General features: G+C 24.2%; 2 protein-coding genes across 2 annotated transcripts; one reads left to right on the top strand and one right to left on the bottom strand.

The window, feature by feature from the left end:
• Positions 1-5,625: 5,625 nt before the first annotated feature.
• LOC134831188 (uncharacterized) lies at positions 5,626-25,208 on the top strand. The gene is made up of 11 exons (XM_063844890.1): positions 5,626-5,739; positions 15,046-15,322; positions 15,414-15,620; positions 16,513-18,112; positions 18,820-19,045; positions 19,110-19,280; positions 22,189-22,353; positions 23,265-23,404; positions 23,460-24,106; positions 24,174-24,388; positions 24,874-25,208. The coding sequence occupies exons 2-11, from the start codon at positions 15,190-15,192 to the stop codon at positions 25,120-25,122; spliced, it is 3,753 nt and encodes a 1,250-aa protein (XP_063700960.1). The 5' UTR covers positions 5,626-5,739; positions 15,046-15,189; the 3' UTR covers positions 25,123-25,208.
• On the bottom strand, positions 10,369-11,989 carry LOC134831278 (cytochrome P450 9e2-like). Its single transcript, XM_063845010.1, has one exon. It carries the CDS (start codon positions 11,987-11,989, stop codon positions 10,514-10,516), a length of 1,476 nt encoding a protein of 491 aa, XP_063701080.1. The 3' UTR covers positions 10,369-10,513.
• Positions 25,209-26,753: the final 1,545 nt, after the last annotated feature.

Raw genomic sequence — 26,753 nt, 5'->3', positions numbered from 1 at the left:
GCTATTTATGTAAATAGTACATAAAATGACACACACGAAGAATTTCTTTCTTTTTTTTGTGTTTCTTCAACAATTTATATAGTTTAATTTATATTTATATATTTTTAGTGTTTTTCCGTTTATTTTTGTATATATTTAGATATACTTGTATGCATTATATATGATAACAATAATTGTATAACATTCAGTACATTTTCTGTGTGTTCTTCCTTTTTTCGACGTCAACGTGCCTTTTTGTTTGTAGTTTTGAATAACGTGATTGGAAGTGAATAATTTTTCTTTTATTTTTAGTTTTATTCGAAAATTTATTAGGTGGTTCTATTTTCACATGATATATATTTTTATTTATTTTTTTATATATTTTTTAATTTTTTTAAATGTCTTTTTTTCTTGATTGTTAAAAAAAATATTTTTTTAAATTATTTTTTTTTAATTTTGAGGATTATCCATTTGCACTAAAAGTAACAATAATACGTAATAATCACTTTATTCCAACATATATATTTTAAAATAATACTAATCCTAATATATATAATGCAAAATCAAGGAAAAAATGATTTTTTCTATGTATAATAATATAATGATAATATTGTTACGACAAATTTTGTGTCATTTCGGTTGAGTGAAAATATCAATACTGGCCCGTTTCTGTGTCGCATCGTACGTATGAATGAAAAATATTTGTGAAAATGGAATTTTTCGTGCGCATGCGAGACTTTTTTTGTCTTGGCACAAATTGATGGGAGGTAGAAGTTTTAGGTGGTTTTTCGCACAAATGAAGTTACTTACAAGCGATATTGATATGTTGTCGCAAAAGGCAACAGATGAAAATCTCCTTAATGTTTTATACACCGACGAATGTGTCGAGATTACGGCAATTAGTGGCGATAGCCATGGGGATGCAGATGACATGCAGTTGTTCACAAATAACGGTAGATGTTGCCTGATCAGCGATTTATAAATAAACTTTTGCATAATATGACGATTGAGTAAGTGAGTAAAAGTTTTTTTTGTATTTTAAAGGAAATTATTCTATTTTAAGCTGTCTGTCGTTGATTTTTGACATGAGGAGTACTAAAATGAGAAATAAAAATTTTAAAAAATTTAAAGAATAAATTTTTGATGTAAAATTTGAAATGAGGAGTAAGAAATTGTGAAATTTTAATTTTGAAAAAAAATATATTTAAATTGTTCAATTAATTAATTAAAAAAATAAAATTTCACATTTTCTTACTCCTCATTTCAAATTTTAATTTTAATTAATTTTAAAATTATTTTTTAATTATTAAAATAATTTTTATTAAAGAATTTTAAATTTTTCAAAATTTTTTGGATAATATGAAGAAATTTCTTAAGTCTAAAAATCTTTTTTAATTAATCCAAATCAAGCATTAATGTAAAATTAAAAAATTTTTAAAAAATTTTTATAAAAAAAAACTTAAAAAAAAAATTACAAAAAAATGATGAGGAGTACAAAAAAGTAAATTGAGGAGTATTAAAATGTTAAAAATTTGTTATTTTTTACAGAAAACTTTTAAAAATATTTTAAATCGATTGATATTTTGTAAAAATAATCTTTTAGAAAGAGAAAATTTATAAAAAGGAGGAGTACAAAAATGAGATTTTTTAATTTTTTTTAAATTTTAGCATAAAAATGCGATTAAATTTATCATTTTTCGAATACTTTAAAATCTCATTTTAATATTTGCTCAAAGTATTTGATGTGTAACACTTACGTCATTGTCACTTCATCGTCTCGCCTCTTTCTCGCTGCCCATAAAAACTCGAAACTTTCATAGAACATTGAAACTTTTTTTATAATTGTCTATTTTTTTTTTTTGCCATTCACGTTTCGCACTTCTTTCTCTCTGTTACTTTTGTGCGACGCGTGGGCGCTTCATGTGTAAAGTGACCTAAGTGAGATTCTTTGTCATCATCCGACTCCCACACGTGATGTCAAATTTCTTTTTGGGATATTCGCAGTCTCTTTTATATTCGTCACATCAACCTCATTGTCCAATAATGTCCATTTCTCTCTCTGTCGATATAATTTTTTTTATTTTTTGTTATTGAACGAAGAAGTTCCTTGACATGCATTCGGTTCTTTGTCATGGGCAAAGCTGCGGATTTTAGAATGAAAAAAAAGATCATTAATTTTTTTTTTGTTGATTGAAAAGAATTTTTTAAAGATTTTTTTTTTATATTGAAGCGCGAATCGAGTCGAGGATTATAATGCAATAATCATTAAAATAATATTATTTTTTTAAAAAATGTTGAAAAAAAGTAGATCGAATCGCACGCAATAACAATATAAAGGAAGTATGTCAAAGTTATAATGTTCTTTAATAAAGGAAGAGATATTTTTAAAAAATTTGCAATGAAATAAAAATCCTTTCGAGTAATATTTAATAAATTATTTGCAATAAAATATAAATAATAAAAACATTAAATTTTAAAATAAAAAAATATTATAATAATTTTTAAAATAAAAAATTGAAACTTAAATAAAATTCTTAAGAAATCTTATAAGCTTATTTATTTTTCCACAATAAAAAAATAAATATAAAATTATTGTTATTTCAAAAATTATTAAATATTTAATAAAAAGTTTTGGCATAACTTTAACACGAAAATATATGAATAATAATTTTTAAATTAAAATTATAATAAAATAATTAATAGAATTTTATTATTTTTACTAAAAAGAATTTAGATTTAAAAAAATAATTATTAAAAAAATATTTTTTTTAAATAGAAAATTTATCATTTCATTCTTTTTTTCGATGTTGGTATTTAAATTCTATTATTATTCAAAAAAAAAAAAATTATTAAAATTTTTTATTTGCTTAAAAGTTTTTTTGTTACTTAAAAAAATTAAGTTTAAAAAATAAAATTGGTTTTTTTTTATTTTTAGGTAATTAAAATTATTTTTTATAATGTTATAAAATTATAAAATATAATTTAATAAATTAAAATATCAAATAGAAAACTATGAAATTTTATTAAAGATTTTTTATTTTTTCAAATTTATGTACCTATTATTATTTTTTAAAAATTAAAATATATTAGGTATAAGTGAAATTTAAATAAAATTATTTAAATTAAACATTTTTAAAAAATTAATTAATTTTTTTTATTTTTCTCGAAAAAATAATTAAAAATATAATAAAAAAAAATTAAATATTTTAAAAATAAATATAAATATTTTTAATTTATAATTCAAGATTTGAAAAAAATATCAAAGATTATTAAAAAATTATTTTTTTTAATAAATAATTTTATAAAAATTACAAATAGTAGGTATTAAAAAAATTCAAAAAGATTTAAATCATATATTTTTTTATTTAAAATAAAATTACCTTTTAATAAAAAATAAACCTCAGAAAACATTTCACTTTGTTGCATCTGCCGCAAGCACAAGTAAATTGTAACATAAATAAAGTTGGCGGAACAAAAGTATAATGCTCGGAACTATAAAAATAAAACAAATGATCGTTATACGATATTGAATAATGATTAAATGTAGGTCTATTTTATACTTCAACAAGTTGTTCCTTTTTGATTACATTAACGCCATGCCCGCTCGCCATGCGCCGTCCTCTCTGAAGAACCAGCGGAGAAAAGAATAAATATACTATTATAGATTCGCATTAAGATATGTGTGAAAAATACACCAAGAGTTCGTCTTCAGCAAATTATTATAATTTCATGCGATCCTCTCAATATATATGCCGAGTGACGATATAAACAAGTTAAACAAGCTCCGAGTAGTAAAATATTTAGTTAAAACACAGGTACATCTAACAAGAGATCGTTTGTATGCAAAGTTAGAGTGCTGAAGTGATCAAAACCTACCTTTACTCTCACATGGCTGCAAATTGTAGATCTACCTACCTGTTGATACTCTAATAATATTCGATTATTATTATTATTTTTACGGAGAATTCTCTCTCTCGCACTGCAAAAAGTTAATTTTTAACATTAGAACACGAAAAATTGGCACCAAACGTTTTTCAGAGTAACTTAACACTAACATGGCAAGATATACATTTCTATATGTTGTACGCGAATGTACGAGTAACATATAGACACAAAACGAGGTATTCACAAAACTTAAATAAATATATGAATTTAGCACCAGATATAGCTCATTCAAGGTTTATTGAGTTAAAGTCTCTCAATATTACGCAGTCGTAAGTGAGCCGCCGTCGTGAACGATTGAACTTTTATTATTATTTTTTTTTATATTTAATTTTTTTTATTAATTAAATATTTATAAAATATATATAAAAAATATGAAATTTAGTGAGAAAAAAATAAATAAATAAAAAAATTGCCAATAAACGAAAAAATAAAAAAAAATGTTCATAAAATCAATAAAAAAGAAGAAGATGATTAAAAAGAAGTGTTGAGAAAAAAAATTTCTGAAATTTGAATAAAAAAAATAAATATATATCGAAGGAGAATATTTAAATGAACAAAACCATCATCAAACCAAACAACGTATGACACAAAAAAAATACAAAAATCCCATTATTTAAAAAAAAAGTTTGTGCTAAAAAAAAATTTTTTTAACAGCTTGCCGATATATATATAAAAAAAATACATTGTTTGTGGTCATGTCAATAATAATACAAAATATACCTTAATCTGTGATAACATTGTGTCAATAATAATTTTTTAAGAGTAATGAAACTTATCGTGAATAAAACAATAAATAATAAAAAAAATAAATAAAAAAAGTTACTATTCATATTTTTTATTGTCATTAAAAAGTATTGAATTTTAATTGTTTTAACTAATTGTATGGTATATCTTTGAAAAAATATATAAAAAAATATTATTTGAAAAAAATAGTAAGAAGATATACTTTTACACAAAATATATGTTAATTGTTATATATGTTATTAAAAAAAATAATTAAAAATAAAACTTTTACATCATATTTGTACTTGTACTCGCCCACAACATCTCGCTTTAATTTCCCGTCTGTTAATGTTAAAATGTATATATAAAATATTTGTTTGTGCTAATATTATCAAAATAATAATAATAATAATTGTCAAATAATAAATAATTTAATTAATCAATAATATATTTTTTTAAACAATAACAAAAATAAAAAATTATTATGTGTGATAAAAAATAATTTTCTGTATAAAAAATTAAATAAACAGGTAATTAATTAATAATATTAATTAAAAAATAATAATTAATTATTTAAAAAAATCGTTTTAAAAATTTCAAAGATGTTTAAATTAATTATTTTTTTTATTAAAAAATATTTTTTTATTTATTCCTTGAACTTTTTAAAACGACAAACTTGTTACGGTGACGGATATTGCATGCACTTTATATTTAAATAACTCACATTTTTATTGAAATTATGAATAAACATTAATTTAGCTAATAATTTGTCAACAACAAAAAATTATTATTATTAATAATAATGTTATAATACTCATAAAAAATAATAATCAGGGTTCCCAAAGTATTATCCCTCGTATTATTAAATTAATATTAACAACAATGCGTTTATACATTTTTTAAAAGTGTATCTAATGACATTGTTTAAATTTTAACACGATTAAGCTTCCGCATCACATTTTATGTTACTTTGAAAATAATAAATAAAAAGACACGAAAAAAGTCAAACAAAAATAAAACAAAAAAAAATTAAGCAGATATGGAGCGCGTGGGCCTTCTTTTAACATGACCTTGATCAAAGCCGTGTGCAAAGTAAGACATTTTCAGAGACAAAGACGATTAATATTTTTTTTTTTTTTTTTTTTAAATATATAACATATAGAAAAATATAAAAAATAAAGATGATAAGTTATGTCTTTTTTTTATTTTCGTTGCTTGAATTTTTTTAGAGCATTAAATGCACGAAAACGACGAAAGACGACAAGAGTAACCTTTACAAGGCCATTTAAGCATAAACATATATATTATGTATGTTGTACATTTAACATATATGTTTCCGATAAATCATAACATAATAGCAGATAATTTTCCTTATTTTTTTATTTATTGTTTTTTTTTTGTATCTCTTATCAACTTTTACTATCAAATTGCATACATGCAATCTCAAGAGCATTCCGCATCATGAATGAAAAAAATTATTTATGTTCTGTGTTTTTTGTTCTGATATTCAGTGACGTATTATTTTTATTTTGCTTGGTTTGAATTAATTGGAATAAATTAAAAAAAAAAATTATTAATAAAAATTATTTATTTATTAAAAAAATTAAATAAATAAAAATGTAAACAAAAATTTACAAATTAATAAAAAAATAAATTTAAATAAAAAATAAATTAAAATTAATTTTGAAATGTTAAAAAAAAATATTTTTTTTCAATGTATTTTCATTTTAAATTATTATAAATAATTTAATTTAATTCATTAAATATTTATTTTTATTGATTGTTAATAAAAACTAAATTTATTTAAAATTTTATTTAAAAAATTAAATTTTTAATTTTTATTAATTAAATAAATTATTTGTTAATTTTTTTATAAAATTATAATAAAAATAAAAAAAAATATTTTAAAATAATAAAATAATTTTAAATAAAAGGAATTAATTAAAAAAAATTAACTAATATTAATTTTTAATAAATATATGATTTTTAATAAATAATAATTTAATTTAATTCATTTTTTATTTATTTTAATTATTTTTATTTATTTTTTTATATTTAAAAATTATAAATTTTAATTCTTTTAAAAATTTAATTTTTTTTAAATTAATAAAATGAATTATTTTTTAATTTTTATAAAAAAAATAATAAATTTAAATAAAAAAATATTTTTAAATAAATTACCTAATTTTCGATCCTGAATCCGATCGTCATCTTTGGTGTCCAAAACAATTTTGCGCAATAACAAAATTAATTTCGTGTTAACTAATTTGTTGCAACTACTAAACGTTTGCCGTCAAATTTACACAAAAAACCTGTTCATTCACAAAATCGTTGTGATAGATCTATCAAAACATTTTTCGGTTACCATAATTATTTAATTTTTTTTTTCATACGTACCTGCGACGACAACGACGACGCTGAAACGACAAAAAAACCTACTTGTTGCTGTGCCATTGAAAAAATTGCATTACGGAATGTCTCTCTCGTTCTGTACGTGAATGTCGTCGTGTCTCTGTGCGAAATTATTACAATTTAAATGTATTGATTTTTTTTCTTGTTGTAATTTTTTTTGTATTTAATTGTGAACACATGTAACAACTTTTGCTAATTTTATCAAAAGAAAATCTAATTATGAGTATTTTTGTGAAAGGAATCGATCCGGCACGACTCAAATAATGAAAAGACCGAAAAATATTTCGAGATTTTTTGTTTTAAAAGCTATTTAAAGCGCAATTCGAGTTGATTTCCAAGACAGATTGATCAAGTTTTCTCAATGAATCGTGTTTTACAAGCCAAGATTAAGAGCGAGCATGTTGACCTCTGAGGGTCAATTACGGTTGCTTAGCTGCCGCATTTGATTTTAACACGCTCGCTGTATTATTATTATTATTTTATTATTAATGTTGGGTACATTAGATTATAAGAAAAAATGTTTAATTTGTACGTGACTCGGCAAAAAAATTACTTGCTAATACGTTTTTTTTTTAACTTTTTATTTCTATAAATTTTGTATTGAGTGATTTATTGAAGTTAAGAAGAAAAAAATTTATGAAAAAAAGTTCTTATTGAATTTTTAGTATTTATTTGTTGTGAAAACAGGGCAGGGCCACTTAATTTTTTTCTTTTGATTTTTTTTTTTGCTAAAATTTTTTATGGAAATGGGTCAATATGTTAAATACTCATCTTCAGTTTTTTTTTGTAAAAAAAATATTTTTAAAATTTTTTAATTGATAAAAAATTGTTTCTTGTAGAATTTTTTTTTTGAATTTAATTTAATTTAATTTATTTAATTTTCTTTTAAATTTTTTTTTATTAAATTTAATTTAAATAATTTTTTTTCTTAATTTAATTAAAATTCTTTTTTCTTAATTAAACAAAAATTATAATTTTTTCTAATTATTTAAATTATTTTTTTTACTTTTTTTAATTTTAAATATTTTTCTTTAATTTTATTTAGTTTAAAAATATTATTAAATTTTTTTTTTATATTAAAAAATTTATCTTTTTAAAAAATTTCTCAAATAAATAAATATTTTACAAAAAAAATTTTAATTTTAAAAAATAAAATAATAATAATTATCATCAAAATTGAATTATTAAAAAAAATAAAATTTAATTTTTTAAATTATTTACATTTAATTTCTAAAAATATTTTTTTTTTAAATTTAAATTAAATTTTTCAAATAAATTTATTTAAAAACTAAATAATTTTTTTAAAAATAAATAAACATCAAGAATAAAAAAATTAAATTAAAAAAAAAATAATTTAAATTTTGTAATTTTTAAGAAAATGGGTAAATATGCTAATTACTCATCTTGAGTTTTTTTTAACTTTTTTTTCTCTTCAGACAAATTTATTATGCGCTACATTTCTACGAGAAAACAAGAAACTCTCTGTTGAGGCAGGAAATGATCACAAAAAAACTTGACACACAACTTTTAAACATATTATTTATTTATCATATTGTGCTACTTGCTAATTTTTTTCGTTCACTCCGCAGATGAAGAAGAAACGAAACGATTAAAAAACAACCAAAGTGCACAAAAAAATCAATGCCCTTGATTAACCTTGACAATGAACTGTAAATAAATAAATCGTCGAGCATCTTTCGCGAAAGTTTAAAAAGGCACTTTATTAACATTAACGACGACAACAGTGTAGCAAGGAAGCACAAAAAACGTTAATTTACAAATTTTTTGCGCGCTCCTTCTTTCTTCTGTGCGCGAGTAGCTGAGGCATTAATCTTGTAACAATCAATTTTTTACGCCTTAGACGAACGCCGACGACACACAGAGACAATGTCGGACCGTACAGACAATTATCTTCAACTATTTGCACAAAAAAAAAATCATAAAAAAGGCGTTTTCATGATTTTTAATGTGTTTTCATGTGAATTCTCATCGTTCATCAGTTCTTTAAAAAAAATGTTGGAAAAAATTGACATTATTGGTTCCACGTCACGCGAATTATTCATCTCAAAGAATTTTTTTTTGTTTATTTTTCAGACAAATAAAAATAAACAGGAGCGCCATTTGTAACAATGCACAATAATATTTTTTTTTATAAAAATATTCAGATCAGGTTACAAAAAAAAATAAACTTGATTCTTGTCACTAAAAAAAAAATAAAAAAAAATGTAGAACAAAAATATAAAAAAAAAAAATAAATAAATAAAGGAGAAAAAAGCTTAAGTGCGAACTGGTTTTTAACAGCCTCATCACGCAAATTCCTTCGGAAAAAATGTACGATATCAAAGGAATGATTCGCGCTTGTCTTGCGGTCAAATGATCGTCGACGACGCGTTGTCGTGTTGCGCTGTGTGAGTGACTGAGTGTGATAAATATTCGATATAATTAATTTAATCTGTTGAAAAAATATTTTATTTATTTTTTTCTTATACGAGAAATTCTTGTTAATTTGAAGAACATTATCAGCATATATTTTTATTATGAATGTTTAGTTAATGCGATGAAGAGTTGATGGAATTCCATTAATTTTGTGATTTTGTGACGTAAATCTGAAGTTTATTCTTTTTTTTTGTTAATTTGATAAAAATTTAGCATACATTTTTTTATTTTTTTTTATTAATTATTTATTTTTGTTTTAAATAATTAATTAAAAAAATAAAAAAAATAATTAAATTATTTTTAAAATATTTTTTAAAAATTAAATTGAGTTTTTTTTTAATCAGAAATATTAAATTAAATTTACTTTTTTTAAATTCAATTTTTTATTATTTTTTTTAAATTCAATTTTTTATTATTTTTTTTAAATTAAATTTTTTATTATTTTATTTTTTAAATTATTTCTTTTTAAAATAATATCTCTTAAATTTACTTCATTCAATTTTTTTTAACTTTTAAAAAATATAAGAAATTTCCAATTTATTTCATTTATTTTAAATTCTTTGAATTAAATATTTAATCATTTTTATTTTTTGAAATTTATTTTATTTTATTTTTTAAACATTTTATTTTTGAGAATTTTTTTTAAATAAATTTTTCTAAACTAATTAAGTTGAGCTAAAAATATTAAAAACAGAAATAATTTTTAAAAAATATTTTAAAATTATTTAAATTATTTTTTTTTTCTTATTATTTTAATTCTCTACATTTTCAGTGTATTCAATATTAAATTTAAAAAAAAATAATTTTTTAAAATATTTTTATTTATTTTTTTTTTGTATTTAAAATTTTTTTAAATTTAATTTTTAATCGTCTTTTAATTTTTTTTTAATTCTTGATATTTTTATTTTTTTATTATTATTTTATTTTTATTTATTTTATTATTTTTCTACAAATAATTTTTTTTTAAATATTTTTTTAATTAATTATTTGATTTTAAAAATTTATTTTAATTTAAAAATTAATTTCGTTTCACAAAATCCAACAAAATTCCTCCTTCAACTTTTCTCAGCATAGTTCCTTTGACCAAATTAAACTCCTCAACCGTCTCTTCGTTCTTTTTAATCGTAAACTTCGACAACAAATTAAAAAAGAAAACTTTCGTCTGCATCAAAGCAAATCTCGTTGCAATGCATTGACGCGGTCCCAATCCAAACGGCATTATTTCTCCCGAAATTTTCTTCTCCAAAAATCTTTCTGGTTGAAATTTGTCCGGATCCTCAAATATTTTTGGATCATTTTGAATCGCATCATTCGGAATTACGACAATATCTCCCGGATTTAGCACAACTTCTTCCTCGGATTCAGTTTTTTCTCGCAACGTAAAGGATTTATTGCAAACCCGTTCAAGCCATGCCGTCGAGGGATGTTTGCGAAAAGTCTCTTCAATAACGGCATCCATGAAAATTAACTTTTTTATTGCTTCGTAATCGATTTCTTCGGGATTTTTCAAGTCGTTTGCGACCGAATCGATCTCTTCTTGTAACTTTTCTTGCACTTCTGGGTTCATCGCGAGCTCGTAAGACATAAATTGCCACAAAGTTGCGAACGAATCGATGCCCCCGAAGAAAAAAGCCGTCGATACCGACACAATTTCGTCAAAACTTAGGTCAGCTTCCATGAATAATTGAATAAAATTCGGTATTTTAACGTCGTTTTTCTGTCGAAACTCCACAATTTCACGAATAATGCCTTGAAAATACTTCGTCGCTTCCTTATCGAACAGCGCAACTTCCAAAAATTTCGCTACTTTGGGCAAAGCTGTCAGCAAAGTCGCTCTCCAGAAGAATTTCTTCGTGAAATCTGTCAATTTTTTGCCCATCAAGTAAAATTCGTTGTTTTCCTCGTTAATTGAGTTCACATTTAACCCGAAAGTCGTGTGCGCGATCAAATCTGTGGCACATCTCGTATAAAAATCGATTGCTTCAAACCGGAAATTCCCTTTTTTCGTAATTTTTTGTCCTAAATCTTCATTAATTCGCTTCATCGTGCCATTTACGAGGGTCAGAATGAACTTCAGCTTGTTCGCAGTGAATGCGGGGCTCGTAATATTCCGTAAACGACGCCATTCCTCGTTCCGAACGACTCCAATCAGCAATCCGCCTACAGGATCGACTTCACGATCGACCATGAGACGTCGATTCATGAAATGATCGAAATTTGTGATGAAAATTTTGCGATAAAGTGCCGGATCGCGAATTACAAACACGGGTTGAAGTAGCTCGAAGACGCCAAAAAATTTATTTTCTGGAAATTTTTGGTAAATTCTTCGATAATACGCGAAATATGACTCGAAACCGAAAATTGCTTTCCAACTTGTGCCGAAAAGTGGCGCAGATTTGACGAAAGGAACATTTTTCCGTAAGAAAAAGTCACGATTTCGGATGATGTAGTAATAAATCGTCGATAAAAGCCCTAAAATTAAGGGAAACCACATGCTGCCGTGCTGTAAAGCGACCTAAAATGAACTAAAATTAGAAGTTCTTATCGCAAAATGTTTGTAAATAATTATTTGTTATCTTTAAAATTATTATTTACGATCCACTTGAAGATTTTTCAGACTTGTATTGTCTTGTCTTAATCTGAAAATGACAAAAAAAAAATTCTTATTAGATTGAAACTCGGGTATTTACAATTAAAAAATTTCATTTAAATATATTCACTGAGCCTACGATTGAACCTACGTGCCTCCTTTAGGTATGAAACTTCAAAAAAAAATCATGAAACTCGACTGTTTGTATCTAATAAGAACAGAACAATAGAACACCTGAAGTACCTCTCGACGGATTTTTTCTTGTTCTGTACTCGTCTCGTTTTAATTGACGAGCGTCTCTAAGCTATGAATTATGATGATTTTACAAAAAACTTGTCTTGTACGGGAATAACATAATTAAAGCGCTTTTTATATATTTTTTTTTAATTTATTAAAATTAATTTAAATAATTAAATTAAATAAAATAATAATAAAAAAATAAAATTTTTAATTAAATAAATAAAATTTAAAAAAATTAAAATTAATTAAATTTCATATAAAATAAAAAATTGCCTTTTAAATTTATTATTTAAATTACTTTTTTATTTTCTTAAATTTATTATTATATTCAAAAAAAAAATTTTTTATTTTTTTACATTTTTTATTTTATTTTTTTGTATTTTTTAATTCAATATTTTTTTAAATTTAATTTTAAAACGTCTTTTATTTTTTTTATTTTTTCTTCATTATTTTATTTATTTATTATTTTTTTTAAACATTTTTTTTTAATTTTAAAAAAATAATTTTAAAAATTAAATCAAATTTTTTAATAAAAAAAATAATAAAATTTAAAATAAATAAATAAATTATTTTAAAAAAAATTAATAAAATTTCATATTAAAAATTACTTTTTAAAAAATTTTTTTTTTTTTTAATTTAATTAAAATTAAATAATTTAATTAATTAATTATTTTTGAATTTTAATTAAATTTAAATTAATTATTTTTTTAACTTTTTTAAGTTCTAATTTTAATTTTTCAAGAAATTTTTAATTTTTCTCAACAGAAACCTTTTAAATATTGTCCAAGAAAATTTATTTTCAATTTAATCCTCTAATGTAAAAAAAGGCAAAAATAATTCATTATCTAAAATTAATCTATTGAAAATTTTTTAATAAATTTTATAAACAATATTTTAAAATTTTTAATTTTTTGTAATTTTGCTTGTTAAATTATAAAAAAAAAATCTAAAAATAAAAATCATCCTTTTTATTAAAAAAAAAAAATCTTAAATTTTTTATTAATTTTAATTTTAAATTTTATTTTTTTTTATTTATTTTTTTTCATTTAAAATTAATTAATATTTTTAATAGATTTTAATTAATTAAATTTTAAAAAAATTATGAAAACAGAAGGACATCAAACACTTGCAAAAAATTCTAATTTTATTTTTATGATACATCTTTTATTAGAACGAACAAATATTAAATTTCATTCATAGCTCGAAATACAAAATAAAAAAGCCAAACGCTACATTTGGAATTAACATATGAACAATTTTACATGCCCACTGCTCGGCTATAAATGTAATTGTATGCAGATGACATCATAGCTGTCTGACTTGAATTCATTCATCGTATTTACACAAAAACTACACAACCACATGGAGAGCACAGAAAAAACCTACAATCAGTCGTTTTTTGACGTTAGAAGTTAATTTTTATTTTGATCTAGTTCATGAATTAAAATGACAACGTGACGCGCAGAATGCCAATATTTTTATGTGAGACAAATTTTTTCTTGCTTTTGTTTACATTTCCCATTAGAAGCCGAAATTCGTGCATAAATAAATAAAATTACATAAACAGAGCATGTTTTATCTCTCTCTCCTGCTAAACAGACAACGAGACGAGTTTTTTTTAAATGTCTTTCGTTTAATTTGCACACAAAACTTGCGAAAAAAAAGACAATAAAAATCACGATCACGTCACGTTTTTTTGTCTTTGAACATGTTGACTGAACAATATTTGCCAGACTTGCATATTAAAGTTGAATTTGGTTGTGAAGGTGATTAGAATTTCGTTTATAAGGCGTCTCCATTCATCCTACAAGAAAAAGTTTTTAATGCATTTTAATTAAAATTTATTGTCAATTAAATAATTCATAGAAAAAAAAATAAAATTTTTAAAAAGTATTTTTTTCATAAAAATTCTTTGAATTCGAGCTTTTGAATTAATTTTTAAAAAAATAAATTATAAAATAAAATAATTTAAATGAATTTTACATAAAAAAATAAAATTATTTTTTAAATAAAAATTAAATTATTTTTTTAAATAAAAAAATAATTAAATTCAATTAAAAATAAATAAATTTTAAAAAAATTAAAAATAATTAAAATAAAAAAAAATTAAATTCAAATAAAATTTTTAAAAAATTTTTAATTCAAAATGAATTTTTTGAGCTTGAATATTTTTGAATAATTTTTTTATGTTGAAAAATTTTTTCAATATTTTTTAAAATAATTTAGAAAAAAAAATTGAATAAAATTTAAATTTTATTAATTAAATTAATAAAATTAATTAAAATTAAATAAATTAACTAAATAAAAAGATTAAATTAAATAATTTTTTTAAATAAAAATATAAATTAATTTAAATTGAAATTTATTTAAAAATTTTTTTTTAAATTTAAATTTAATTTTTATCAGTTTAAAAAAAATTTTTGAGAAAAAAATTAAAAAGTAAATTTTATGATCAACCTCAATAAAAAATCTAATAAATAACAAAAATAACCGAGGGAATGACCTCCTGTTGTAGACTACGCATTACCTTCTTACTGCACGCTCACACGCTACTACTGACTTGGTTTCCTAAAAAAAAAAAATAAAAATAAATAAATTTCAAACTAAATCATGTAGATTACTAAAAAAAATAATTCAACCAAATGACACTTCCGTAAATAAACCAAAATTTAACACCACACACGTTTGAAAAAAAAATTTTTTTAAATTTATTTTTACAGATCTATCTTCGATCTTCGCAAAATGAACACTTTGGCAAAAAAGCAACAGTATTAAAAAAAAAATCCTAAATATTTTTACACAAAACACAAAAAATCACACAAATTTATCGAATCAAAGAAAATTCTTTTAAGAAATAAGTTCAAATGCCAGTAGTAGCAAGTATGAAACAAAACACAAGTGATACAGATGCAAGCGTTCAACGAACGGATTCACAACGGTCTCAATCCAATGGGCCTCGTGTGTCATTCAATAAAGATGTTCATGTCAAGAAAATTGGTTAGTTTCTTAGATTTTAGCTTACTAACAATTATTTTTAAGAATTTTTCTGTTCAAAAAAAAATTTTTTAATAAAAAATTTTGCTTTCAGGACGTCGTTTGAGTGATCCATCCGAGGTTTCGTACCATCCAAATATTCGTCGGGAGCTTCCGAGTGATTTGTCAGCTGAAGCACTTCGCAAAGAAGCCGCTTTGGTATTATCACAAGCTCAAAAAGAACGAGCAAATCGCCCGACAAACGGCCCAACGCACCAACGACTTTCACGAACATCGTCAGATCCTAAAAGACGAAAAGAAGGTAAGTTTTTTTTATAAAAATAATATTTTTAATATAATTTTAAAATTTTTTAATTATGAAAAAAAATTAATAATTAAAAACAAAAAAATTATCAATTAATTAATTTATTTGTTATTAAATTATCAAAAATTTTAGAAAAAATAAATTAAGTTTTTTAATTATTTTAGTTTTTATACATATTTTTTTTTAAAATTTAAAAATTTTATAAATATTTTAAATTATATTTAAATTATATTTTTTAAATTTATTATTTATTTTTTTTTTCAATTTTATTTTTTTATTTAATTTTTATTTTTAATAATTTTAAATTATAAATAATTTTAAAACGCTCGAACAAAAAAAAATATTTTTTTGATTCATTTTATTAAATTTAAAATATTTTTTAATTTTTTAAAATAATTTTTTTATTTTTAAATTAATTTTTTTTTCTTAATGAGTTTAATTAAAGTTCAAAAAAAATTATTTTTAATTAAATTAAAAATATTATCAATTTAAAAAAAAAATTTAAACTTTTTTATTTAATACAAAATTTAATTTTTTTTCAATGATTTATTTATTTAATGATTTATTTCAATTATTTTATTTTAAATTTATTATTTTTTAAAATTTACTTTAATGTTTAATACATAAAAAAATTAAATAATTTTAAAACGCTTTAAAATTTAATTTTTATTTTTTAAAAATAATTTTAACATTTTTTATTATTCTTTATTTTAAATAAATTGAAAATATTAATTATTTTTTTTATTTTTATTATTTTTTTTTTTTATTTATTTTTTAAATTTTTGAAATTATTTTTTTTTAATTTTTAAAATTAATTTTTTTATTTAAAATTTTAAAAATTATTTATTTTTAATTTTTAAAAAATAATTTTTTAACAATTTCCCTTCAGATCAAGTAAAAAATCGATTTGGTTCCTTGCCATCTCGCAGCAACAACAAAGCCTTGGGACGCAGTTCAAGCGACGCATCAAGCAAAAAGTCAAAACGCCCATCAATCTTCAACTTTTTCCAATTAAAAAAGAACGAATACAACTTCGAGGACGAAGAAAAAACCGAAAATAACAACAACAACCCCGTTCCCGCGAAAAAAGTCACTCGAAGCAAAAGCGATGTCGGCTCCGGAGGCGTAACTCGTGAAAATTTCCGCAAATCCCCACGTCGCAAAAGCGATTTAACCGAAGAAGTTGACAAGAAAAACCCCCAACTCAGTCCCATCATCGAAGACACAAACCGCGACGATTATTTCGAGGAAGAGCAAAAGCAGGAAAAGCCAAAAACGTTCTTCGGCGACGTTTCTCGCGCCAAAAGTGCGAGTCCATCAAAGAAATTAATCGAAACCGAGAAAAAAACGTTCGAAGAAGACTTTGCTGATGCTGTAAAAGCTTTCGATCCTCCGGCAAAAAAGTTAAAAAGTCCCGAAAAAGAAGAAACAAAGATGCACAGCTCGCAATTACCTCCGGAGAAGCCAATTTTAACGAAAGGCATGAAAGTCCCGAGCATGGTGAAGCGTTTATCGATGGAAAAACTCTCCCCGCCCCCCACGGGGGTCAAAGCTTTTAGTTATCTCTCGCCTCGAGCATCGCCCGGCGACGAAGATCGCAAAATTGTTTACGCCGAAGTCGTTCACAACACAAAAAATGACGAAAAACGCGATTTTAAGCCAAAACCCGAGCCCGAAAAACTCACCATTGACGAACCGGATTTTTCGTATAATGCAAAAAATTATTACGACGACGACGATTTCGACTTGGTTCCGAACAAACAAACTCCCGCAGAGCGATTTGCAGCGAAATACAAGACAGCGATAAGTTACAGCAACGAAAATTTATTGAATGTCGAAGAGGATGATTTTGATCGCATCAAGCCGAGCATTCGAGATTTGCCGCCCGAAAAGCCCCCAATTAACCCGTGGGAGCTCGGAAGACGCGGACAAGCTGATGGCAAGGAATATTACCCAGAATTCAATGAACTCAGTAATCGACGCGAAGAACTTTATTCGCGGATAAAATCTCGAATTAACTCGGTGCCGAGAGAAACTGTCGTTACGACACGAACAACGATCACGACGACAAATGGCGTTCCTCCGGTTCGAAGAAATCTCTCGAGGGAACTTTTGGATACCGTTGGGCGAGAAACGGAAGCTGATGATATGCGGAAAAAATATTCGAGTGCGGCGGAACACGGAAAAAGCCTTTTAAGCAACGGACATAAATCATCGAGAACGGAGACGAGGACAGAAACGCGACGCTTTCAAAACACCTACGATGACAGCAATGACGATTCGAGTGCCGTGCATCGATATACGGTGACAAGAACCCCGCTGAGAGAGCCGTCGCCGAAGAGAGAAGTGCTTGGAGCGAATACGAGAGACACGAGTCGAGGTTTTAGCAAGGAACGGGTGACGGAGAAAAAGTCAGAAGAAAGATTCGGGACGAATTCTTTGGGAAGGAAAAAGAAACATCAAACTACTTTTGGCATGAATGGATTGAAGTAAGTTAAATTTTTCAATGATTTTTGATAATTTGAAGAATTTCTTCAAAAATTTGTTCGAAAATTTGAACAAATTATTTTACGGTACTTGAAAATTTGAAGAATTTATTTTGCGGTATTTCGAAAATTTGAATAAATTATTTTGCGGTATATAAAAATTTGAAGAATTTATTTTGCGGTATATAAAAATTTGAAGAAATTATTTTGCGGTATATGAAAATTTGAAGAAATTATTTTGCGGTACATGAAAATTTGAAGAAATTATTTTGCGGTACATGAAAATTTGAAGAAATTATTTTGCGGTATTAAAAATTTCGAAGAAATAATTTTGCGGTATATGAAAATTTGAAGAAATTATTTTGCGGTATATAAAAATTTGAAGAAATTATTTTGCGGTATATAAAAATTTGAAGAATTTATTTTGCGGTATATGAAAATTTGAAGAAATTATTTTGCGGTATTTGAAAATTTGAAGAAATTATTTTGCGGTACATGAAAATTTGAAGAAATTATTTTACGGTACTTGAAAATTTGAAAAATTTGTTTTGCGGTATATGAAAATTTGAAGAATTTATTTTGCGGTACATGAAAATTTGAAGAAATTATTTTGCGGTATATGAAAATTTGAAGAAATTATTTTACGGTATTCGACAATTTGAAGAATTTCTATAAATTTTTACACAAAATTTTATGTTTTTTTTAAATAGCGATCCAAAACACCTCATGACAACATGCGAAAAATTCCTGAAACGCGAACGACGTCATACCGACGAATCATCTCGCTCCCAATATTTGCATCGAGAACGCAGTATTGATGATGGTTCAAGATTCGATCCACGCATTGACAAATATGAAGTCTCAACAATCGACAGAAAACATCGAAATCACACAATTGACGAAAAATCAGACAAGAGATTTGGCAGCTTGGGACGAGTAAGTGACGAACCTTTTGATTTCTCATTAAAATTTTAAATAAAAAAAATCATTTTTTTTACAGATGAAACAACTTCTCATGGGCACAAATAGTCGCAATACGAAACCGAAGAAAAATAACGAAAATATTGTCCCGAATTCGCAGGAATTGCTCGTTTCGGATGAGGAAATGCGTTCACGTTATCGCGAATATCGAGGTCCAAGTACGGCTTATGAAAGGGAAAATGTTATCGAGGTGAGTTTTTTTAATGCATTTTAACGAAAAAAAATTAAAAAATGTGCATTGGGGCAAAAATTTATAATAGGAAAAAACTTAAAAATTTGCATTGGGTTAAAAATTTTAAATGTGCTTTGGGCAAAATTTTCAAAATTTGCATTGGGTTAAAAAATTTAAATTAATTTTTTTTTTAATTTTTGCCCAAATCACATTTAAAATTTTTAACCCAATGCACATTTTAAATTTTCATCCTACTGCAAATTTTTAATTTTTGCCCCAATGCACATTTTTTTTAAATATTTTTTTTTAAATTTGATCAAAATGCGAATTAATTCTTCTTTAAAACGAGAACTTTTAATATTTTCGCTCTTTTTTAATTATTTTCAACTTTTTGTTTTAATCGACATTCAATATACCTGCTCGACTCGTTTTTTATGTATAAATTAAGATGCCTCTTAAAAAACTTGCGTACATCGTAAAGAACGAAATTTTATGTGAAAGTTGATATCTTTATGTTTTGATAACATTTTTTTATTATTTTTATTTTATTTTTTGGTACTTTGCCATAAACTAAAAAATTTAAAGAACCATAAAAATGCCAGAATGTCTGAAATTGACCAAAAAAATGCTTCACGTGTCGTTTCGTCGCACAAGAACTCGAGAAAAAAATTAAAGCAAAATAAATCAACTCGCGCGAATTTTAATTCAGCAAAAAAACTGACAGCATGACAAAGTTGATTTATTTTTGTGAACAAAAAAAAAATAATTTCTTATGTAGGCTGCTTGAAAAAATGTTTCAATTGCTTGTTTGTTTGTCAAACTAATCATCCGAAAAAATTATTTTAAATTTTGTTTTTGTTCGTGAGATGCGAAAATGACACAAAATTTCGAATAAAGTTCAATGTCGTTAACCTTATCACCTTGCGTGCTTTTGTTTTTGATTCGAGTGTCATTGAACGAAGACGACACTCCTTTGATTGCGCTTCCTTTAATTATTTGTTATTAATCTCTCAAGAGTTCAATGTACCAAAGTAAGTACGAATTATGAAGCGATTATAAATCATAAAATTTTTTTCATGGCGCTCTCTTCATGGCCTACACTTAACAAACACTCTATTAACTCCCAAGTAATTTCTTTCACTGTTTCTTCTCTCTCTCTCACTCGCTAATTTCTTCATTATTATTGCTATTATTTTTAAACATTATTAATAATATCGCGTCATCATCATTCTTTTTATAGGCGATTATGGCACGTAAAGAGTATATTCGGTTGACCTTAGCCCATTCATGCGTTTAATCGCAGCCCACAGCTTCATTGTGAGGCCATTCATTAAATAGCGATTTTTAGCGCGCTCTCTACAAGAAGAATTGTGAATGAAAAGTAGATGGGAATAATGGAAGAATAATTTTATGTTAATTAATTTTTTTTTTTCGAACATACAAAAATCTTTGAAAATTAATTTTCGAAAATTTTAAGCTTTAAAAAAAAATTTTCGAAAATTTTTTCAAAAATTTTCGAAAATTTGAAACTTCTCAAATTTCAAATCGATCTTCGAAAATTTGAAAAGCTTTTAAAATCATTTTCGAAGATCGATATTGAAACTTTTTCAAATTTTCGAAAATACTTCATGAAGCTTTTCATATTTTCGAAAATTTGAAGAGTTTCAATATCGATCTTCGAAAATTTGAAAAGCTTTTACAAACAATTTTCGAAGATCGATATTGAAACTTTTAAAATTTTCGAAAATACTTCATGAAGCTTTTCATATTTTCGAAAATTTGAAGAGTTTCAATATCGATCTTCGAAAATTTGAAAAGCTTTTACAAACAATTTTCGAAGATCGATATTGAAATTTCTCAAATTTTCGAAAATACTTCATGAAGTTTTGCATATTTTCGAAAATTTGAGATGATTCGATATTTTTCGAAGATCGATATTGAAACTTCTCAAATTTTCGAAAATACTTCATGAAGCTTTTCATATTTTCGAAAATTTTAGAAGTTTTAACATCGATCTTCGAAAATTTGAAAATGTGAAATTTTTTCGAAAATTCGATTTTTTTTTTTTTTCGAAATTTTTTTTTTTTGAAAATTTTTATTTATTTTGAAAAAAAAACTTTTACTGCTTCTACCTATTAAATTGTTCAATTTCTGATCTAAACAGCAACTTTTTCACAAAAAACAAAAACAATGAACATTCACAGAGCAATTCGGACCTCGTTCCGACACACACATAAAAGTGCGATAATGTTGTAGGTGTCGCACAAAACAAAAGCTGCTTTGCCAATTTTGATCTCACAGACGCGAAGAATATTTGTCGTCGGGAATTATGGCACTAAAATTGTCGAAAATGAGGTAAACAGTTTCAGTGTGTGGCGCGTAGTTAAAATCGGTAGACGTTCTTCTTCCTCCTCCATCGCAATTAATTTATTCGACGAAAAAAAATTTTAAAAACTTCAATCAATTAATTATTTTTAACAAGTGCTGCACTCAAAATGTTCAAAGAGGTCTGCATCATTACGCAATCGTCTAGAAAATTGCTTCGAATCGACATTTTTGCATGTGCAAGACTTTCGGTTTCATTAAAAAAAAAAAAAAAAACTGAGAAAATGAACAAACAAAAAAAAAACATACTTGAACAGACGGCGTAAAGATAAAAATCCGCGCCGACAAATAAGGAAACTTGTTTTTTGTTCAGATTTTTTCAGATGTTCCATATGTTTTGACATTTTTTTGCTCTTATGTTAGAGAGAGATACAAATCAAGCATTACCAAAAACGTGAACATCTTCGTAAATAAATTTGAGCTAATTTGGAGTTGTTGCATTGCAACTGCTTTTTGACACTTGAAGGTGTCACGATTCCGAAGCAAGAATAACCTTCGATTTTTTTTATTAATTTTTTTTTTTTTTTTGATTGGATTTCAGGTGCAAGAAATCGCAAATAGACGACGCCTATCGACACCACGCTCGAGCCCAATTGTGCATCGAGAGGCAATTAGGAATGGAAATGACGAGCAAAGTAAACAAACGAAGACAAGTTGGTTCAAATCTTTGGATCGGCTGTCACGGAAATCGAAGGGAGCGTCAAAAGTGAGTTTTTAATTATTTTTTATTTGTTTTTTTTTTAAATTTCAATTTTTCTTAAAATAAATTTTTATTTTAATATTAATTTTTAAATAATTTTTTATTTAAAAATAAAATTTATAATAATTTTTTATTTTCTCAAAATTATAAATTATTTTAAAAAATTAAAATAAAATAAATAAATTAAATTAAAATAAATTAAGTTTTTGTTTCTGAATATTAAAAAATATTTGAATAATTTTTATTATTAAAAAAATAATAATTTTAATTAAATTTATTTTTTTTTAATAAATTAATTTTAATTGAATTTGGTTTTAAAATTTTAATTTTATTTTTAAATTTTAAAAATTAAAATAAAATATATATAAAAATTTTTCTTGTGTTAAAAAAAATAATGCATTTAAAAAAAAATAAAAGATAAAAAATAAAAAAAAAATAATTAAAAATTAAATTAATAAAAAAATTAATTTATAACAATTAACCAAAAATTTATTAATTTATAAAAATTAATTTTTAATTAAAATTTCATAAAAAAAATTAAAAAATAATTATAATTATACCTAAAAAAATATTTATTTATTTTTCTCAAAAATTACTTTTTTCTCTTAACAAAAAATAAATAAATTTTAAAAAAGGTTGAAAAATTAAAATTTATTAAATTTTGAATAAAAAAATTTGAAAAAGTTAAAAAATAAAAATTTATTAAATTTTGGTTTGATTTTAAATAACAAATATTTATTTATAATTTTTTAAAAATTTAATTAAACTTGGTTTAAATATAAAAAAAATAAAATATTAATTGAAAAAAAATTTTTTTTTCATGAAAATTAATAAAATTTTTAAAATTTTTTTTTTATTTTTTTCACGTGTAGAAGAAAAATTAAAAATTTTAAAAAAATATTTTAATTTTTTTTCAGGAAAATCTTTTGAATGGAAAAAAAGATCGTTCTGTGAGTCCCTTGTTTAAACGATCAAAATCGCCTGGCAAGCAAAAGTTACGCTTTTTCGGAGATTCTGACATGGAACAAAGTTTCTCAAAGGGAAAAACGACAACCAAGTAAGATTTTTTTCTTAAAAAATTCAAAAAATTTTTATTTTTTCCCAATTTTTAGAGTTCGCAAATCCACGCCATTCACTCTGACAAAGTCAAACAAAGTCTATTCAAAAAGCGCTTTCAACTTAAACGCCACGGAAACGCCAAAGGACAAAAAACGCGACGAATACAATCGCAGCGCATCGCTATATGACCTCGACAAAACCAACCAAGATCGAAAAATGCGTCATCGCGAACGACATTCCCGCAGTCGGGAGTTGCAAAACATCTCCGAAGACATTTCAACGTCAGAAAATGAGCATCACACGTTAAAAAATCACCGAAAATACGGTTCAGACTTGAAATTGAAGAAAACTTCGCGAGGTCATTCGTCGTCGTCGGAACGAAATGTCCCCTTAAAAGCGGATTATTCGACGCAACGCACTCGACAACATCATTCCGTTGACAGTTACGACGACGAATCGCGTTATTTGACACGAACGCGCGATCGGAGTCACGAAAGACAATCGATGTCGCCGTTGCGGTACAATTACGAACAAGAAATGGGACCAAAGGGCTCGGGAGATTACAGAAAACCTCCGATGGGACCTCCAAAACCGGCAAGAAGCTTCGTGCGACAGAAGGAAATGGACCGGATACACGACAGTTCGGGCACGGAAGGCGACTTGAGTCAACATAGTGTCGTTTATTTGCACGCAACGACAGGTAAAGTTTGATTTTTGGCATGAAAAGTTGATTTTTTGATGATTTTCTATTGAAATTTTTATGATAGTTGGCGATATTCCTCCGCAATCGTACATTCCGCCATCACGATCGGCATCAAAAAGTGCGTCACGGTCCCGAGATGATCTTTCGTACGCCACAGAACGAACTGATGGCAAGCATATCGAGCCAATGACGAAAACTGTGTCACGTTCTGTGTCGATGTTGGCTCCATGGCGCCCCAAACACAAAAGTGAAGGATATGAAATTGATTATTCAAAGCGAGTAAGTTTTATTTTTAACAACATTTAATTAAAAAAATTATTTTTTTAAATTTTTTAATTTTTTTATTCATTTTCTAAAAAAAATTAAATTAATTTAAATTAATTTAAATTATTAATTAATTATAAATTTAAATTAAATGGTTTATTTAATTTTCAATAAAAATTTTTTTTTTATTAAAAAAAATTAAACAAAAAAAAATTTAAAATTAAATTTTAATATTTTTAAAACTCAAAATAAATTTAAAATATTTCAATTTTTTAAATAATTAATTTTTTTAAAATTTAAAATAATTAAATAAATTTATTTTTTATTTATTTTTTTTTATTATTTTTTTTATTTAAAAAAAGGCTTTTAAATATTGAAAACAATTTTTATAAAATTAATTTTTTTAATAATTATAATTTTATTTTATTTTTAATTGCATAAATTATTAAAAATTTTATTTTTTTTAAATTTAATTAAAAATAATTTCTTAAAATTTTTAGCAAACTCGAAAATACGTCGTGCCCGCAACATCAACTACCCTCCCGAAGCAACATCGCAACAAAACAACGACCCATAACGGGCGAACGAACGGCTATGACAAAAAATATCCGACAATTGATCGAAAATACAGAGCACAAGATGAGTTTACTGATACAACTTACCGAAGTGGTTACGACATTGATCCGCATCGTCGTTATCGCGACTCTCCCGTCGGCGGTTACAATCATCATTCCAAAGTGATGATTTAATCTTCTTCTAAACTTAACTATCGAGCGAGAGAGAGACAAAAATTAACAAGAAAAAAAAAACAATCAAAGACTAACATTAGAAATAATTTTTTTTATAAAATTTTTAATAAATTAACAAAAATGGTGCTATCGTCAATGCGTCGAAAAATTGTTGTATAGTCTCTTTTTAAAATCAAAACTAATTATTCAAGAAATTGCAATAAAAAAAAATTAAAAAAATACATATTTACCTCTGTTTAGTGGATTTTTCCATTAAATACGAAATTAATCGTTACTACTTTTTATTTTATAAATTTTAGAGATAAAAGTCTGTGTAATCGGCCATACTAATAATGACAATTTTATATTAATTTAATGATTTTAATAAAGAACACATTGAAGTGATGAAAAATAAAAAAAAAATATTTTCATTAATTTTTTTTATTTTATTTTTTTTTTTCAAAAAGTGCAACTCGGTAAAATTGTAAGTTTTTTTTCTAAAAAATTAAAATAATTTTTTTTATTTTTATAATTTTTATTATTTTTTAAAATATTAATCTTTTATTATTTTTTTCTTAAAAATTAAAAATTATTTTTTTTAATAAATAATTAAATTTTTATTATTATTTGTTTTTAATATATTTTTATTTTAAAAATGAATATATATTTTCTGTTTTTTCATTTTTATTTAACGAGTTTTCATAGAATATTAATTTTTAAATAAAATTTTATGTTTAAAATCATTTAAAAATATTTTTCTTATTTTTTTTTTTTTTTTTTCAGTCAAAGGAATTAAATTAAAAATTTTAATAAAATTTTTTAAATTTTAATTTTATTTAATTATTTTTTTTATTATTTATCATATTAATTTTAAACTTTAATTTTTTTTTTAATAAAATTTTAAAATAATTTTTAGAAATTGCATTTATTGAAAAAAAAAATTGATAAAAATTCTCATTTAATTTATTTATATGTCGAAATGGAACAAAGAATCGTTCCCGCAACAACAAAAAACATTCCAATCAACCCATTTCTCGTAAACGGCTCTTCTCCCAAGACTCGCGACACAAAAGCGGTAATTATAAAGGTAAGACTATTCGTTACAGGCACGGCGAGCGATAACTCTGTTGCTTGAAGTGCAAACACAAACAAAACACTCCCGCTCTGATTTAGAGCAAATGGCAGCAAATACTAAAAAAAAAAAAAAAATTTTTTAGAAAAAAGGTTGAAAAGTTGAATGACAGATAAAAAAATTGTCTTACCTGCCATCGAGTTAACAAAAATTTAACTTCCTGTATTGTTTGTTGAACTTTTGAGTCGCATTTGATATTTTCAATTCCGACAGAGCCCTTTTTGATGAACGGATTTGTGGCGCCCCAAAGAATGGCAACAGCTATTAATGATAGAACTGACATTGGATTGTGCTTTTTTTGCTAGAAGGCTTCTTGTAAAAATATCACAGACGGCTTTCAAAGGAAAAATTTAACTTAATTTTTAAAGGTTTGAACAATTTTTGTGATTTTAAGTGACTTTAAGGATAATTTTCATCTTAAATGAGCAAAATTTCTTTTGGAAACTTCTGAAAATGTTAAATTTTCGTCAAAACTTTTGATAATTTTTTACATTTTTTATTTGTTTTGGTTTGTCAGAAA

Source organism: Culicoides brevitarsis, chromosome 1 (genome assembly GCF_036172545.1).
Source record: "Culicoides brevitarsis isolate CSIRO-B50_1 chromosome 1, AGI_CSIRO_Cbre_v1, whole genome shotgun sequence".
NCBI classification, from domain to species: domain Eukaryota; kingdom Metazoa; phylum Arthropoda; class Insecta; order Diptera; family Ceratopogonidae; genus Culicoides; species Culicoides brevitarsis.
The sequence above is the reverse complement of the archived record's forward strand: the minus strand, read 5'-3'. Positions and strand labels throughout refer to the sequence as shown.